The 16,011-nt window shown below is 45.0% G+C and overlaps 1 protein-coding gene across 1 annotated transcript; it reads left to right on the forward strand.

Moving 5' to 3' along the window:
• FAAH2 (fatty acid amide hydrolase 2) lies at positions 1 to 15,728 on the forward strand. Its single transcript, XM_053373795.1, has 11 exons — positions 1 to 311; positions 4,449 to 4,531; positions 5,651 to 5,787; positions 7,812 to 8,021; positions 8,470 to 8,589; positions 9,506 to 9,641; positions 10,199 to 10,316; positions 11,283 to 11,402; positions 13,124 to 13,235; positions 13,802 to 13,996; positions 14,626 to 15,728. Exons 1-11 carry the CDS (start codon positions 63 to 65, stop codon positions 14,799 to 14,801), a joined length of 1,656 nt encoding a protein of 551 aa, XP_053229770.1. The 5' UTR covers positions 1 to 62; the 3' UTR covers positions 14,802 to 15,728.
• Positions 15,729 to 16,011: the final 283 nt, after the last annotated feature.

Genomic DNA, 16,011 nt, shown 5'->3' on the forward strand with positions numbered 1-16,011 from the left:
CGTGACCGCGCACCTTCCGCTCTGATCGGCAGCATTGCCCCGGAGCTGCGACCTCTTTTGCCATGGCGCTCTCTCGCGCAGAGCGCTGCGTCGTGCTCGTGCTGCGCTTCCTCTCGGGAGCCCTCCTCGCGCTGCTCAGCCTGGCGGCGCGCGCCTCAGCCATCCGCTCCCCATTGAGGGCGCCGTCGGCGGTGGCGGCTTCTGCTGCTTCTCCTCCTGGCCCCAGCAGAGCCCGCGCCGTCCCGCCGCCTGAACACCCATTGCTGTTGCTGTCCGCAGTGGAACTGGCGCGGCGGATCCGCCGCAGGGAGGTAAGGGCCCGGACAGCCCGTCTCTGAGTTAGAGAGAGAGAGAGAGAGAGAGAGAGATGTGGGAGGGGATCGCCCCGCAAGGGCTGCTGGGCACTGTAGTTTTGCTAGGAGGGGGTCTACTCTAAGGCAAAGCTTGGGGATTCCTAGCCTTTCGCGAATGCCCCATGTTCCTAGACCACCTAGGCTTCCATATATCTTACCTTGGACTCTGAGGATCTGCTTATGAAGTTGTGCCACAAAATCCAGTTCGGAATATTTAGTGGAAGTCCTCTGTTCCAAGGTAGCAGGGGCATGTCGGCTCCCACAGCCTTGGTGCTCTCTTTAATTTCTTTGCAGCTTGTTTGTGGAGTATGGAATCTAGATCTGGCGTGGGAGATTCTTGGCCTAGGCACAAGGGCTGAACCTTTCAGAATAAATCAACTTAACATGAATCCCAGGATCTTTGTATGTAGAATCTTAAGTCCACATAGTTCTATTAGATACTCCACCTGCTTTCAAAGAAAAAACAAATTTATCGCGAGAATGTGGGCGATGTTCCCTTTAGTAAAAGGAAAGAGGCAGTACTCTTTAATAGTACTTTTACTATTAAAAGTACCACTTTTACAACCAGAATGGTGAAGGCAGATAGTATTGGGCACCCAAAAGGTGGAGGGAGCAGAAAAATACCCATCTGCTGCATTAGGTTTCTTTCTAGCACAGTGAAGAGACCAGGATTGCACCTGTTGCCATTATGTGACAGTAGCAGGATCGGCAGAGGAGCCATAGGATTCTGCGGTGGCTCAGCCCCACCCCTGAAGCACCCTGTTTCAGAGATTTCTGCTGGTGGGGACGCCACTAGTGGTTGATTCTGCTCACTATTTGGATGGGTGCATTGGGGTGCTCTTTGCTGGCAGCGCTTCCACACTGATGGTTGGAGCTTCCCTGGTTGCAAAAGCCTTTAAAATGACATTTCTGGCCCCATTCAAACTCCCTTCAGCACAGGGATTCGGGGATTTGGATTGCTCAGTTAGTCATCCATGGTAGTAGTCTACTGACTCCAAACATGTAGCTTTCATGTGGGAAAGACCAAGAGCTGGGGGTGGGAGGGTGGGAGAGAGAAATCCAGCTCCTAAAAATGCAATATCTGAAACTTTTCTAATTCTTCAGATGGTTTGGTAAGCCACTATCTCTGCAGCATTAAAGTTCATTTGCTGAACATTATACCCATTTGATAAGGGTCTTGTTCTGCCTTCAGTTTACCCACTATATAAATGTTTTAAAGAAATCCCACCAAATGCAAAGCCTGCCACGCTCTTGCTGTTTACCTTCTGCCCACTTTTCTGTGGAAGATATAAATAAATTTGCAATGAGCCCTGCTGGTGTTCATGATGAAATAAATTTGGATTGGTTCCACTTGAATACTTTTCACTGGGGTTGTTGTTGTAACTGCACATCATAGAATTATCCTAGCAATTCTGAAATAGCCAGAAGCATCTGGAGAAGAGTAAGAGAACATCCTGTTCTTAGTTTTAATTTTTTTTTTGCAGATTAATGCAAATCATTATTAGGGATAGAGAGTTGCTAGACCACAATGCTGCTGGCTTCCTTGCTTTATCCACCTGTATTACCGATTTTTAGGTTGGGTGGGGGAATGGCAAACCAGCCTGGTCACCTGGAGGCAATTTTTACTCTCAGCAAGTTACTATTTGAAAATCTAGATTTAAGAAGGTAATCATCTGTACCACCGTTGATGCTGAGGTCCCCTCACCTCCAGTTCTAAATGCACCTGTTGCATGAGTGAATTCAAATTTGCTTCATCAACACTTGCTTCTAAACTAAGGTTACCAGTTGTCCCCATTTCCCGGGGACAGTCCCCGGATTTACGAATAAGTCCCCATACAAAATCCATTGAAGTTGAAAAATGTCCCCAGATTCATTGAAAAAAATCTGGTAACCTTATTCTAAACAAGCATTACACTGTTCTTTAGCTGCTTTGTGTCAGGGCAAGAGATTGGTATTGAGAATCTCGTCTCCTGCCCCTCCCTTCCTTAAAGGAATGTGTTTTTTTCCAGTGACTTGCTTGGTGTGTATTGTAAAGAGGTTTGGAATCTTAGGAGAAATCTTGTGTACATTCTCATTTAGAAGATTTTCAAATAAGCCTCCAAGCACTGTTCAGATTATAACTTATCCAAAACCTGTAGAGGTTACCGTGGCATAGACTTTTGACACAGGCAAATAACATACAGTAATTGTCTTTCATGGTTATACAGGAAAATGGGCTCATTTGAGTCCTTACATTCTGTTGTGCATCTTTCATAGGGGCGGGGAAACTTTGTGTCATCATCACATGTTGCTGAACTGCAGTTCCCATCGTTCCCAGCCATTGACCATGCTTTCTAGGGCTTGTGGGAATTGTAGTCTGGCAACACCTGGAGGTTTCCCATATTCTCCCCCATATCTCCAACTCTTTCTTAACCTCTTTCCACAATTTAATATACCGTATTTTTCCTTCTATAAGATGCCCCCATGTATAAGATGCCCCCTATTTTGGGGGACTCAGATTTAAGAAAATGGGAGGAGATGGCCCCGTGTATAAGAAGCCCCCTAATTTTTGACATTATTTTTAAGGGGGAAAACCTAGTCTTATACACGGAAATATACAGTAATTATTTTCAAATAGGTTAAGATTTCTTAAAGGTAAGGTAAAGGGACCCCTGACCATTATGTCCAGTCGTGACCGACTCTGGGGTTGCGGCACTCATCTCGCTTTATTGGCCGAGGGAGCCGGTGTACAGCTTCCGGGTCATGTGGCCAGCATGACTAAGCTTCTTCTGGCGAACCAGAGCAGTGCACAGAAATGCCGTTTACCTTCCTGCCGGAGCAGTACCTATTTATCTAATTGCACTTGACATGCTTTCGAACTGCTAGGTTGGCAGGAGCAGGGACTGAGCAATGAGAGCTCACCCCGTCGCGGGGATTCAAACCACCGACCTTCTGATCAGCAAGTCCTAGGCTCTGTGGTTTAACTCACAGCGCCACTCGCGTCCCAGTAAGATTTCTTACTGTCAGCCAAATTCCCAAATACATCTTTTTGCCTATTTTTAAACTAGACATCCTTTCTAAAAAAATTTTTTGACTGCTCATCCATGTTTTTGACCAACATTTTGGTTTTATCTGAGCTTATTTTGAAACCTGCCACTTCTCCAAACCTTTTAATTTCTTCTAATGTTTTGGGAACGCTCTCCAAAGGTTGTTCTAGTGTCAACACCACTGACACCCTTAATTTATAGACTCTATGTCCCACCTCAATACCTTTAATATTCAATGAACATTTAAAGCACATTGCCTCCCTCAAATAATACCTGTGGGAAACTATATTTTGTTAAGGGTGCTGGGAGTTGTAGCTCAGTGCGGGTGAAATGCAGTTCTGAGTATTCTTTGAGGGAAAACATGCATGTTAAATGTAGGCACATTCCCAGATGGCAAGGGAAATAATTCGTAATAGTGAGCATGAGCTAAATTCTCCCTCTTTCTGAAATCCGTTGTTATCAGCGGCTTCCCTCGCATTGCTGCTCACACCCAATGGTTAATGATAAACTTATTTATCACTTATTTTATTGCATGTATATTACACCACTTTCCCAAGGAACTCAGACATACAGTGCATGGGCTTTTCCAATTTCCCCCTACTCAACAAATATTGTGAGGTGAGTGAGGCTAAAATACTGACTGAAGGCTTCCTTACATGGCCATGTGGAGAGCCTCCTTTCTCAGAGATAGTGTACCACTGACAAGTACTTTTCTGGCAAGTAATAGCAGGGAGTGTGCGATGGACGTTTTGCCTTGCTTGTGAGCTTCACAGAAACATCTGTAAACCATTTTGTGATGCTGGGCTATTTGGACCTTTGGTCTGATCTATTGAAGTTCATAGCAGCCCAGAGTGACTTGAGCAGCATATAAAGAATGAATCATCATCATTATTAAATTATTATAGAATATTCAAACCTTGATTTCCTTGCTCCAAGCCCAGCATTTTATTCATGGCATGGTGCTAATTGCTAATGAAACAAAACACAATGTTCAGCACATATGATCATTAGATGCTCTGAAAGTTAGCCAGATTGCAGCAATCTTTTGAGCACTTTTTATTCCTTGCAGGTGAAATGTATTGATGTTATTGAAACATACATTGGGAGGATCAAAGAAGTCAACCCGTTGATCAATGCGGTTGTAAAAGACAGGTGAGTGATGGAATTTATACTTTCTGTTTCAACATATTTCTACTTCTGACAGGAAAAAGGGCAGGCAGATGCGGTGCTCCGCTAGAGATTCTCTGTTGCCTCACACATTGACCTACTTTGAGTCAATACAGTTCCTGAAGAATTCTTCCAAGTGCTCGCATAGTTATGATTTGCAACACAATCATAGCAAAAGTAACTAGTTTGTAGCTTCTCCGAATCCAAACAAAGGGAGCTCTGCTCATTCTCGGAAGTACTTGTCCTTTCTGAACCTTTCGCTGACCTTGGCCATCCTGTATTCAGACTAAGAACATGAGAGCTGGCCTACTGGATGAGTGGGGCAGGCAGGTGGGATAAAGTGGCATCTCACCTAGTACTCTGTCTCCCAACAGCTGCTGATCAGATGCTCCTGGAAGATGCACAAGCAGGGGCATGGTGGGGAAAGGTGATGTGATAGGTGGCCCATCTCACGGGGTGGGACAAAGCAGCACCCGGCAATAACGAGCCTCCCACTCACCAACCTTCCTGCAGGGATCTGCATTGCCAATGCATTCTCTGGAATCTTTGGACTCCATCATGCCTATCATCCTTTGCTGGTGGGCATGTGGCTGTATTTTGGAGAGATGGTCTAATAGGTCAGACCCCCTGTAGACCACGACTGGCTGCAAGGTGGAGATTCTCTGTCCCTGTTGTATACCATCATGTTCTTCTTTTAAGGATTTTTAAAAAGCCGTTTGACCATTTGTCCTCGCTCCCAGGCAGGAAATAGCAAGGGGCTGCATACCTGAGGGGAAACCTGGAGACAGAACCCTGTTTTGTTTATCCGAGGTCAAGAACCTCTTTGCTGTTAAGCAAATATTTCTAGAGAAGTTGCAAAGCTGTGGTGATCACAAAGCAAAACAAAAATAAAAAAACAGCAACATTTAGACTTGTTTCCTCTAGGCTCCCTCTCAAGTCTTTCTCCAGCTTCACCTCTGGCTGTGGCTCCAGAGATGGAACTTGGGAGGAGCAATAGGTGTGGGACAAAATGAGCATCGTAGGAAGACCAGTTAGGTTCCAGGCTCTAGAGATTGACGGGTTTTCTCTTATTTCCTCTGGCTCTTACCCAACCATCCCTCTCAGGTTTGAGGCTGCCCTTGAGGAAGCTCATCAGGTCGACCAGCTGCTCTCTGAGGGGCAAGATGATGAAGAGTCACTGAAGGAAAAGTTCCCCTTCTTGGGGGTCCCTATCACCATCAAAGAAGCCTTTGCGCTATACGGTGTGTTCTCTTGCATAACCTCCACCCACCTCTTGACCGCAGTCTGTAGTCTTCCCTCATTTAATTTATTTATCTATTTCATAGATTTGTTTCAGTATGAATATGTTACAGTAATGGGTAACAGAGCAACCCTTAAGACGTTTTGTTTGTTGCTTTCTTAAATCAGCATTCCTTCATTCTTTTAAAACTCTGTCGATGAGATCTTATAAAATAGTGACTGCCAAATGTATCTAAACAATGGTGCTTGAATCAGTTGAATCCTTTTTTAAAAAATAAATTTTATTAAGTTTTCCATTTCAACAATCCAATCAGATCACATTAAATATTCCAAATTTTACAAATACATATCATATAGTCCAAATATTTTGCCAATTTATAAATTTTTGTTGGGGCTTCCCAGGCTTCAAGTTCAGTGGGGTCCAATCATCTTATGTTTCTATGCCTTGAGTTTCCAATAGTTCCTTCTTTAAATCTTCCTGTTGTTATCCTTCCTTCTTTCCTGGCCTCTGAGTTATTTCCACAGGCAAGTTGAAGTGAGCAGTAATATGCTTCTGTGTGAAATTTGTATGACTGTCCTTTTTTTTTTTTTGTAGCTGGTAAGTCTATTATTTGCAGTATATCCTCACATGCTGGTGTTTATGCTGAATCAATCCAAAAGTCCTTCTCTGGTGGCAAACGCCATCTTCTCTCAGTTCCGATGAAATAAAATCTAGGCGTTCGCTCATTAATTTTCTCAGACAGGTTGCATCAAACATTAGTCTTTCCAGGGGAGATTTGCCAAATCAGACTTGAAGTACAGATATAATAACAAATTAAGAGCTCGCCTCCCCCATGACTATTTATCTCTGCAACTCGGTCTATCCCAATTAAATAGTGCGTCACATCACTCTTCCGGAGAGTCTTTTATCTTCTTCGAAGTATTTCAAAAAACAAAGGCTTTAGTTAGTATTTGAATCAGTTGAATCCTAAGGGTATTCTTCAAAGAGTGGGCGACTCATTTAGGACTTTGAAGACAAAGGTTCAAATCCACCACTCAGCCATGATGCTCAACCTAACCCTATGTCACAGGGTAATTGTGAGGATTAATTAGGAGGTAGACATGTGCTATCTTGAACTTCTTGGAAGAAGAAGAAGGTTTCCAATTGTTGTGTTTTGGGAAAGCTATGTTATCTTACAATAGGGTGTGCTGTATAAAGTGCAGCCCACGTCCTTTTCTCAGTGAGTGACATCTTTGCTAACCTTCTAGGGATTTTCCTTCATGTAGTACTGGAGACTAAGCTAATATCCAGCTGCTCTGAGGGCGCCAGGTTTTAGTCTGAAACCAGCAATTCTCTGGTGTTGCTGCATCTTAGAGGGTGTGGTCCCAAACTTGTTAAACAAGATACTCCTTCTCCAGTAGAGCCAACCAATTTTTGCACTCTTAATGAGGTACCTCTGGAGTATCTAGGGATGAGATTTACTATTTGTGGTTTGCTCCCCACAAACCTATTCCTCCTTGGCTAAGCCATACCTCTCTTCACACATACAAAACAAGTAAGATACTTCTTGGTTTGAGGACTGTGTACTTGCTTGTATACTTGAGGACAGAGAGCATGCTAAAAGATCAAGGAACTGGCTGGAAAGGAGGAGGTGGGTTATAAAGCACAGAGTGAGCAAAAACCATTACTGTATTAGGTTTTGTTTTCATTTTAGTTCATTACTTACCTTTCTCCCTTCCACTGCTAAAAGGAGCATTTGCTTTCCCCAGCTGGAAAGATGATAAAGATGAGCTTTATCTCATCTACTACAGGCTGCAAATGATTTACAGAAAATGAAAAACACCTACCAAATAGAACCAGAGATACCTGCTTGATTAAACATTGCTGAAATAGTGTGGTGTATCTACCATATTGCATCATTTTCCAGACATTTGGGGGACAGCTACTCCCTTGGCTCTTGGCCTTATAGCTCCCCTTTAGCACTGCTCTAGGCTATTGTGGAACCTCTGACTCTTTTTTTCCTTTTTGTTTCCCTCGTTGTGGTAGGGTTGCCCAATGCCTCTGGACTGGTTAGCCGTCGTAACATTATCTCCACATCCGATGCTTCGGTAGTGTCACGGGTAAAGCAGGCTGGCACCATCCCACTGGGTGTGACCAACTGCAGCGAGCTGTGCATGTGGTTTGAGTCGAGCAACCGGGTCTATGGTCGGACCAACAACCCATATGACCTAGAGCGCATCGTAGGAGGCAGCTCAGGTGAGTGGGCTACCTCGTTTGTGAGAACATGCTGCACTGAACAGATAAATTAGTCCTGGCTGATCAAATCTCCTGCTAGTGATTAACTGCTCATGTGATGGTGGTTTAAACAAGTGACCAGAATGGAGGGCAGTTGGGAATACGTTGCTTATTTTTGACTTTGATACAGCATAGAAGTAGGGTTGTATAGGGATTGGGGACCAGAAAGCCACTTATAATAGTTTGCAAGTTAGGTATGCCAGTGATGCTTCTATTTTGTTGGATCTGCAAATATTTGAGATTAGTACTGGTTAGCAAGACAATCCCTGGGGGGAAAAAATCTGATTAGCCCACTCTGTTTCTCCATGTGTATTTCGGTCTCCCAGAGCAGATTCTGTGAGTGGCAAGTGCGGGGTTACTCAGATATGCCTGTGGTCCACTGCCAGTCTGTCCTTTGTTTGCCTTCCAGGAGGAGAAGGCTGCATCCTGGCAGCTGCTGGTTCTGTGATCGGTGTGGGCTCAGATATTGGGGGCAGCATCCGTATGCCGGCTTTCTTCAATGGCATCTTTGGACACAAGCCCACCACTGGTACAAAATGCCCATTTCTCATTGCTTCTTTTTCCACCAAGTTAACTAAAAGAAAGGACAGAAAGAACAGTTGTAGGTTGTCTTGATGCTCTTACCTCTCAAGAATTAGGGTTTATTTCCTTTGGAAGGTCAACTGGACCTTAAGGTAAAAGCCTTTGGGAATTTGGGCATCCAGTTCAGAAGGAGAGTCAGCTACCGTTCCTGAAGGCCTGGCTGTTTTGGCTACACAAATTGGCATCTCAGTACAGTGGAACCTCGTGTTATGGACGGGATCCGTTTCGGAGGCCCATCCGTAACACGGAACTGATGCATGCCAAAGTGCCACATCTGTGCACGCACATGGCACGATTTAGCACGTCTGCGTCTGTGCGAGTGGTAAAACCCAGAAATAATCCATTCGAGTACTTCCGGGTTGCCATGGGACGCAACACGAAAACACGTAACCTGAAGCGGACGCAGCATGAGGTATGACTGTAGTGGAGGCAGCAAGTCCAAATCTGGCAACGGTATCCTGTTGAAAACTTTTTTAAAGCGTTGCATGGCTATTAAAAGACAGGAAGGCCCCTGCCTGCCAGTTCACAGCAATGGGAGGAGGGAAGAGAGCAAGATTTGCAGCACCTGCTCCTTCTTTGGCCAGAGGATGGGGCCAGGATACTTTATCCCTGTTGCCATAATGTTCATTGTGTGGAACAGAAGGTGGACCCGAGTGTGCCTTCTTCAGTTCTGCAGTCTCAAGGTAACTGGCAATAGCAGTATCCTTTCTGTCAGAAAACTGATTAGGGTTCTGGTTTGGACCTAAACTAGCCTTGAATACAGTGCTCTGTGTATGGGAGAGGTGGCATATGAACCCAACCCTGTCACTAAACTAAAACGATGTGGTTTGTCATGCAAAGCTAAACTCGGTGTGTTCGTCTAGGTGTGGTTCCCAATGACGGCCAATTCCCTAATGCTGTGGGCATTCGGACAAAGTTCCTGTGCACTGGCCCAATGTGCCGTTTTGCAGAGGACCTGGAACCACTGTTGAGGGTCATGGCTGGGTCAGGCGTTACAAAGTAAGTGGTTCTTATTACTTTTGCAGTGCATAAAGTGAATCCTAGTCTGCTAAGAAGTGCAAATGTGTTTGGCACCTGTCATTATTGTCACTGGCTGTCTTTGCCCCCGACGGTAGAGATCTGCACAGTGAGGGACAGGGCTAACTGAGGCAGAGGTCGGAATACCCCCCCTTCACAACACCATGTAGGAAAGCCGATTTAACTGGCCGTTGAATCTTATTTCCACACTGGCTGTGGGACAGCATCCCTCACTGTGCCTCTGGGTACCAGGCTTGCTTCAGGGGTGCAGCATTGGCTGCATAGCTCACTTGACTCTGTTATCCATTACTTTGCTCTGCTCTGTACCCTCTATCATCCTCTGCCTTGGTCTGCCTAATGGAGGACAGTATCCCCACTGGTCTGGTGCCTTCGGTTGCTGTGGCATTTTTTTACCAAGAGTTGATTATAAGAACTTGGTGTACATCAAGGAGCTGGTCAACTCTGCCGACTTGAACTGAGGATGGGACCAAAGCGCTCCTCGCTTCTGACTTGTGGCCATCTTATTCCTTCCTATTCAGGTTGAAGCTGGATGAAAAAGTATCTCTAAAGAATGTGAAATTCTACTCCATGGAGCATGACGGAGGTTCTGTCTTTGTTTCCCCAGTGGACAAAGAGCTTCTTCAGGCTCATCGGAACGTAAGAGGAAACTGCATCTGGTAGCTTAAAAACTTGAGGGCCATCACAGTTATCAGGGAGTTTAGGTAGGCGTTTGATAAATGGCAGCTGAGTCAGCCTGTTCAAATTTGCCTGTGCATGCCTTCGTGTGCCCCAGCGTACCTGGGCACTGTTTATTTCAAATTCATGCACAGGTCCATAGCTCAGTGGTAGAGTATATCCTTTGCATGCGGAAGCCCCCTGCCCCATTCGGTTCCCAGCATCTCCAGATAGGAAACGATCCCTTCCTTAAACCTTGGCTGTATATCTACTGGCTGTGTTATATTTATTATTATTAATAATTAAATGCATTTTTATAGGAAAAAAGTCTCAGTTCAACTTGCAGCAAGATTATGAATACAAAGATAGCATAAAATAGCCCCAAAGCAGTGCAATTATCTTGAAGGAGGATTGCCAAATCAAAATGGGAAATGTAAGGGCTACTGTGGAGCTTTGATAGCTAAGCTTAGGGTACATTTACATAATGTTCTGGTGAGCTGTGGAAGTCTTGAAGCTGGAGTGTAGGGAGCAACCCCTATGTTCACTAGCGGTTGCAGTGAAAGTACCAAAGATTAAGGAGAACCACTCTCTATCCTTCTCTGTGTGTGAGAGAGTTCACACATGCATACCATCTTCACCCTGTGATTACAAAAAATTATTGAAAAAAGTTGTTGCATAGCAAAGTCCACAGACACAGTCTTCCTATCATGTTGCCTGAAGCAGAGTGGAGCTCCTCAGAAGTTCAGACGTCCATCTGTGAATGTCCAGGTGTTACCAGTCCTCCTAACTCTGATGTAGTGGTGATAATATTGTTTTGGTGTACTGTGTCTGTGTGGAATGAGAAGAATCCTATATTTTTCTTAAATGCTCTTCGGCCCCCAGGCTTTCCATTCCTCCGTTAATAACTGTTTACTCAATGGCTGTTATTTTCTCTCTTATGTTTTCAAGGTGGTAAAGCACCTGGAGGCTGACCTGGGTGTTCAAGTTCAGCCTGTGAATATTCACAAAATGAAGTATTCCTTCCAGATCTGGTCTGTCATGATGTCTTCCAAGGACAGTGATGGGCAGGTATGTAAAATGCAAACCAGGGCGTAAGCCTACCTGCGACAGGGGAAGAACAGCAGCGATGGACAAATTGTCTTTCAGGGATGCTGATCTTCACATGAAGGTTTCTGTGCACTTACATTGTTCTCTAGAGCATGGTTCTAAAAAGTACTTAGTCCTTCCCATGGGCCCCAATCTGTACTATACGTTTAAAGCAGTACCATGCAACCTTACGCAATTATGGTTTCCCTCAAAGGATTCTGGGAACTGTAGTTTGTTAAGAGATTTGCTAGGAGATCCTTATTTCCCTCCCAGAGCTACAATTACCAGAATTCCCTGGAAAGAGGGATTGTTTGGTTTGGTTTTTTAAAAATAATTTTTATTTGATTTTACAAGTATAAAATTGTAACAGTACAATATACCGTATTTTTCACACCATAGGACGCACCGGACAATAGGATGCACCTTGTTTTAGAGGGGGGAGAACAAGGGAAAAAAATTCTTCCGCTCTCTGCCCAGCGCCCCTTCAGCGAAGCGGCAGGAAGCGCTGCGCAGAGAGTGGGAGAATTTCCCCCCTCTTGTTTTCCCGCTCTAAAACAAGGCGCCGTTTAAGGTGCGTTCAGGCGGCTACCTTGGAAGCCTGGAGAGCGAGAGGGGTCAGTGCGCACCGACCCCTCTTGCTCTCCAGGCTTCAGGTTCCTTTCGACCTGCTCTTTGGGGCTGGCGGGGGGAAGCCCACCACCAGCCCCAAAGAGCAGGTCAGGGAGCAGCGGAAAGGCGCAGCGGAGAGGCTGCTGCCATAGTCACGCGTCACTTCTCCAGCTGGGAGAGGGTCGCGGGGCTATGGCTTCTTTAGCCCTGCACGCGCTCTCCCGGCTGGAGAGGTGACGCACGGCTATGGAGGCTCCTGCCATAGCCGCGCGTTACCTCTCCAGCCGGGAGAGGGCCGCGGGGCTATGGTGTCTTCGCTCCATAGGACGCACACACATTTCCCCTTCATTTTTGAAGGGGAAAAAGTGCGTCCTATAGAGCGAAAAATACGGTACATAACAATATTTAGAGATTCTTTGAAATCTCTGGACTTCCCACCTTCCCCTCCATGGGTCCTATTATCAACTGCATATTATTTAATCATCAAAATTTTATATCTCTCAATTTTTGTCCATAATACTTTCTACATTACAAGTGTTACTGTAATCCTGCTGACATTTTCATCTGCTTACAGTGGTCCCTCAGGTAGATTGTAAATTTTCCCCATTCTTTATTAAAGTTTTGATCTTCTTGGTCCCTGAGCTTTCCGGTCAGTTTCACCATTTTGTCATAATCCAACCGCTTAGTTTGCCATTCTTCTCTGGTAGGGACTTTGTCTTCTTTCCATCTAGAAGAGAGATTGATTGTTAAACCAGTCTGGCAGTTGTAGCTCTGCGAGGAGAATAGGGATCTCCGAAAAATGCTCAGCAACCGTAGCAAACTACACTTTGCAAGATTCTTTGGGAGATGCTGTACCATGACTGTTCAAGGTGACATTGTTGTCTTTTAAATGTCTGGTGCAGTTGGGACCCATGCCTGCTTCCATAGCTCTTGCTCCACTATGAAAGATTTATTTATTTGTCATTGTACCTTGTAAAATTGAGAGAGGAGGTTTGGCAAACCATGCTTAAAATATACTATTTTAAAAAGCTAGAAGCAGAAAACGTTACGGAATTCTCTTTGTCCTTGCTTCTCCATTCATATTCATATTACAGCAAACAGAAACCTTCACAGAGCTTCTTGGGGATCATGGAAAGCCAGTGTGGCCGTCATGGGAGCTGCTGAAGTGGATGATAGGGATGTCTTCACACACCATCCCAGCCATTGGTAATGTCCTGTTTTTAAACTTAAGAGTTTTATTCTAAAATAGCTGCACTTCTTTGATGTGCTTGTTCTATCCAGGTTGTTTGGCAATTTCCTGGTAACTATGGAGTGCTGGCAAAGAAATGTATATAATAATGCTTGGGACCAAAAGGTGGTGGTGCTTACAATCTAGGACTGGGATAGCCAACATAGCGCCTTCCAGATGTTGGTGTACTACTAGTCCCATCACCCCTGACCATTGGCCATGCAGGTTGGGGGCTGATGTCTGCTGGACTCCAACAACATATGGAGGGTGCCACATTGACTAAGGAGTCTGGCGATCCTCAACTCATCCAGTAGCATGGAAGTTTGGGAGTGAAAGGCAGCAACTAAAAGAGTTGTTTTCAAACGCTTGTGTACCTGCTCTTGGCTGTGGCCCGTGCTAAGGGATGATGGGAGTTGCAGTCCAGCAATATCTGGAGGGCATCACGTTGGCTACCCCTGTTCTAGTATATCATGTTATATATGATCCAGCCTTTTGCAATGACTGCTGTTTGTCTTTGACCTACCTGCATCTCTGTGCTCTTTAGCACTAGGATTAACCGAGAAGGTGGTGAAATACAGTCCCAAAGTGAACGCTAAGCTAGCAAGCATGGCACAGAGTCTGCAGACTGAGATGGTGAATCTACTGGGAAATGATGGTGTCCTCTTATATCCTTCACACCCTGTAGTTGCTCCCAAGCACCACACTCCTCTGGGGATGCCTTTCAATTTTGCCTACACGGGTAAGGAGTTCCTATTTTGCATATGCATGTATTACTCATGTACATTCTTTCAGTGTACATGATGCTTTGCAGAGTACAAAATGTTAGACAGGTCACTGCCTTAAGGAGCTTATAATGTAAAAATTCAAGACAGGAAAAGCAGAGGAAGCAGGAGACCAGGAGAAAAAGGGAAGCAGCATGCAGTAATTGTATTTCACCATTTGGGTGAATCTGGTTTTCTTTGCATGTGTACATGCTCATGTGCACCCACCGAATAGGATATAGCATATGATGCAGCCATGTGTGTGCAGTACATGGGTATGTACTATACAATTCCACAGTCCTGCTACCTCCAAACAAGGGGATACAACTTTTCCATGGGGTTATGTTGACCTCCTGATTCTGGGAAGTCTCTGGGTATGGAGCAAACTGTGCTTTGTTTATTAGGGGCCTCTGTGACATATTGTGTTTCATTAGCCAGTGCAGAACCCCTTGATTTATTCTTGCACTTAAAACCAGTATGATAAATTCCAAATTCTCAGAGAATGTTTCTAGATAGCAGCGAAACAAAATGTCTTGGATTCTAGTTCGTTTGTTGCAAAGAAGTGCTTTGAGTCCCTAATTCCTTTCACTCTCTCTTCCCCTTTTAGCCATCTTCAACATACTGGGCTTACCAGTGACCCAGTGCCCGCTCGGCTTGAGCAAGGAAGGCCTCCCCTTGGGCATCCAGGTGGTGGCAGGACCCTACAATGACCACTTGACTCTGGCCATGGCACAATACTTGGAGAAGGCATTTGGAGGATGGGTTCTCCCTGGTACATCCTAGCGTGTGTTGCCCGAGTCCTGGTGATAGCAGAAACACGAAGAGTGCCCCACCTGTAGCAGCAGGCAGCTGCATCTGATATTGGAGGAGCTCTGATGCCTGTCTCCCCTGCACACACTTGCAACCCAGGGGGACTTAATTCCCTCCCACAGGGCCAAAGCTGATAGAGAGTCCAGCTGCACCTTTAGCTTTCTTCCTTTCTTATTACAAAATTACTTGAGAAGTTTAGGCAATAGGATGCTCTCTCCTTTCTCAGGGAAATTGGGGGTTTTGGGGAGGGGTGTGAGGGTTCTGACAGGACAATCGTATTGTGAGATATGGGAGAGGGTTTTCTGTCCCTGACTGTGGTGTTGGTAGTATAGGGCTCCTGGTTCCCTATGTAACGTGGTTTTTCTTTGCTGCTTTCAAGGCCAGGCCAAGGGCATCTGTAATTTTTATCTGTGCTGGAGACTAGTTCCCCTACTTGAAAATGTATTTGGGAAATTGGGGTCCCCCAGCTTCCCACAATTTGCACAGAACACTGAGAACAGTGCTGGAGAAGATGTTGTTGAGTCCTCACTAAGTTGGACTTGGGAGTTCCCAGCCATGGCTCATGGTGGAAGAAGACGAGGGCAGCTTTTTAATCTCTTGGAAGGCACACCTTAGTAAATCTAGGACTGTTCAAATGAACATGATGGAACATGTGATGTATCAAGTGTTTTCCCACACACATTCCTCTTCTGAGCCTGTGGGGCCATGTCTTGTGGATGTGAGGTTCCAAATCCTGCTTTGTATGTCTATTTTTCATGATGTTGATAAATCCGTACGTTACTCTATGCACCTTTTGACTGGGTACACTGAAAAACAGTGCTGTTGGCCAGTTCCCATGGACCAAACAAAATGAAATGTATGTCATTTGCACCAAAGAGAATATAATGATATAGTACTTTAGGTCTGTGGTTCTGTTTCTTCTCTTGAACTCTCCTTTTCTTTGAACCGAATCTAACACTGTTAGCCAGTGTCAATAAGGAGCCAAAATGTGTTTGGATCGCAGTGCTGATGGTATATGACATAATTAAGTATAGTTGTACCTTGGTTTTTGAACAGCTTACTTCTCGAAAGTTTTGGTTCCCGAACACCACAAACATGAAAGTGACTGTTCCGGTTTGCGAACTATTTTTGGAAGCTGAATGTCCAGTGAGGCTTCCTGCAGCAAATCAGAAGCTGCGCTTTG

The sequence above is a fragment of the Podarcis raffonei genome, chromosome Z (assembly GCF_027172205.1).
Source record: "Podarcis raffonei isolate rPodRaf1 chromosome Z, rPodRaf1.pri, whole genome shotgun sequence".
NCBI lineage: Eukaryota > Metazoa > Chordata > Lepidosauria > Squamata > Lacertidae > Podarcis > Podarcis raffonei.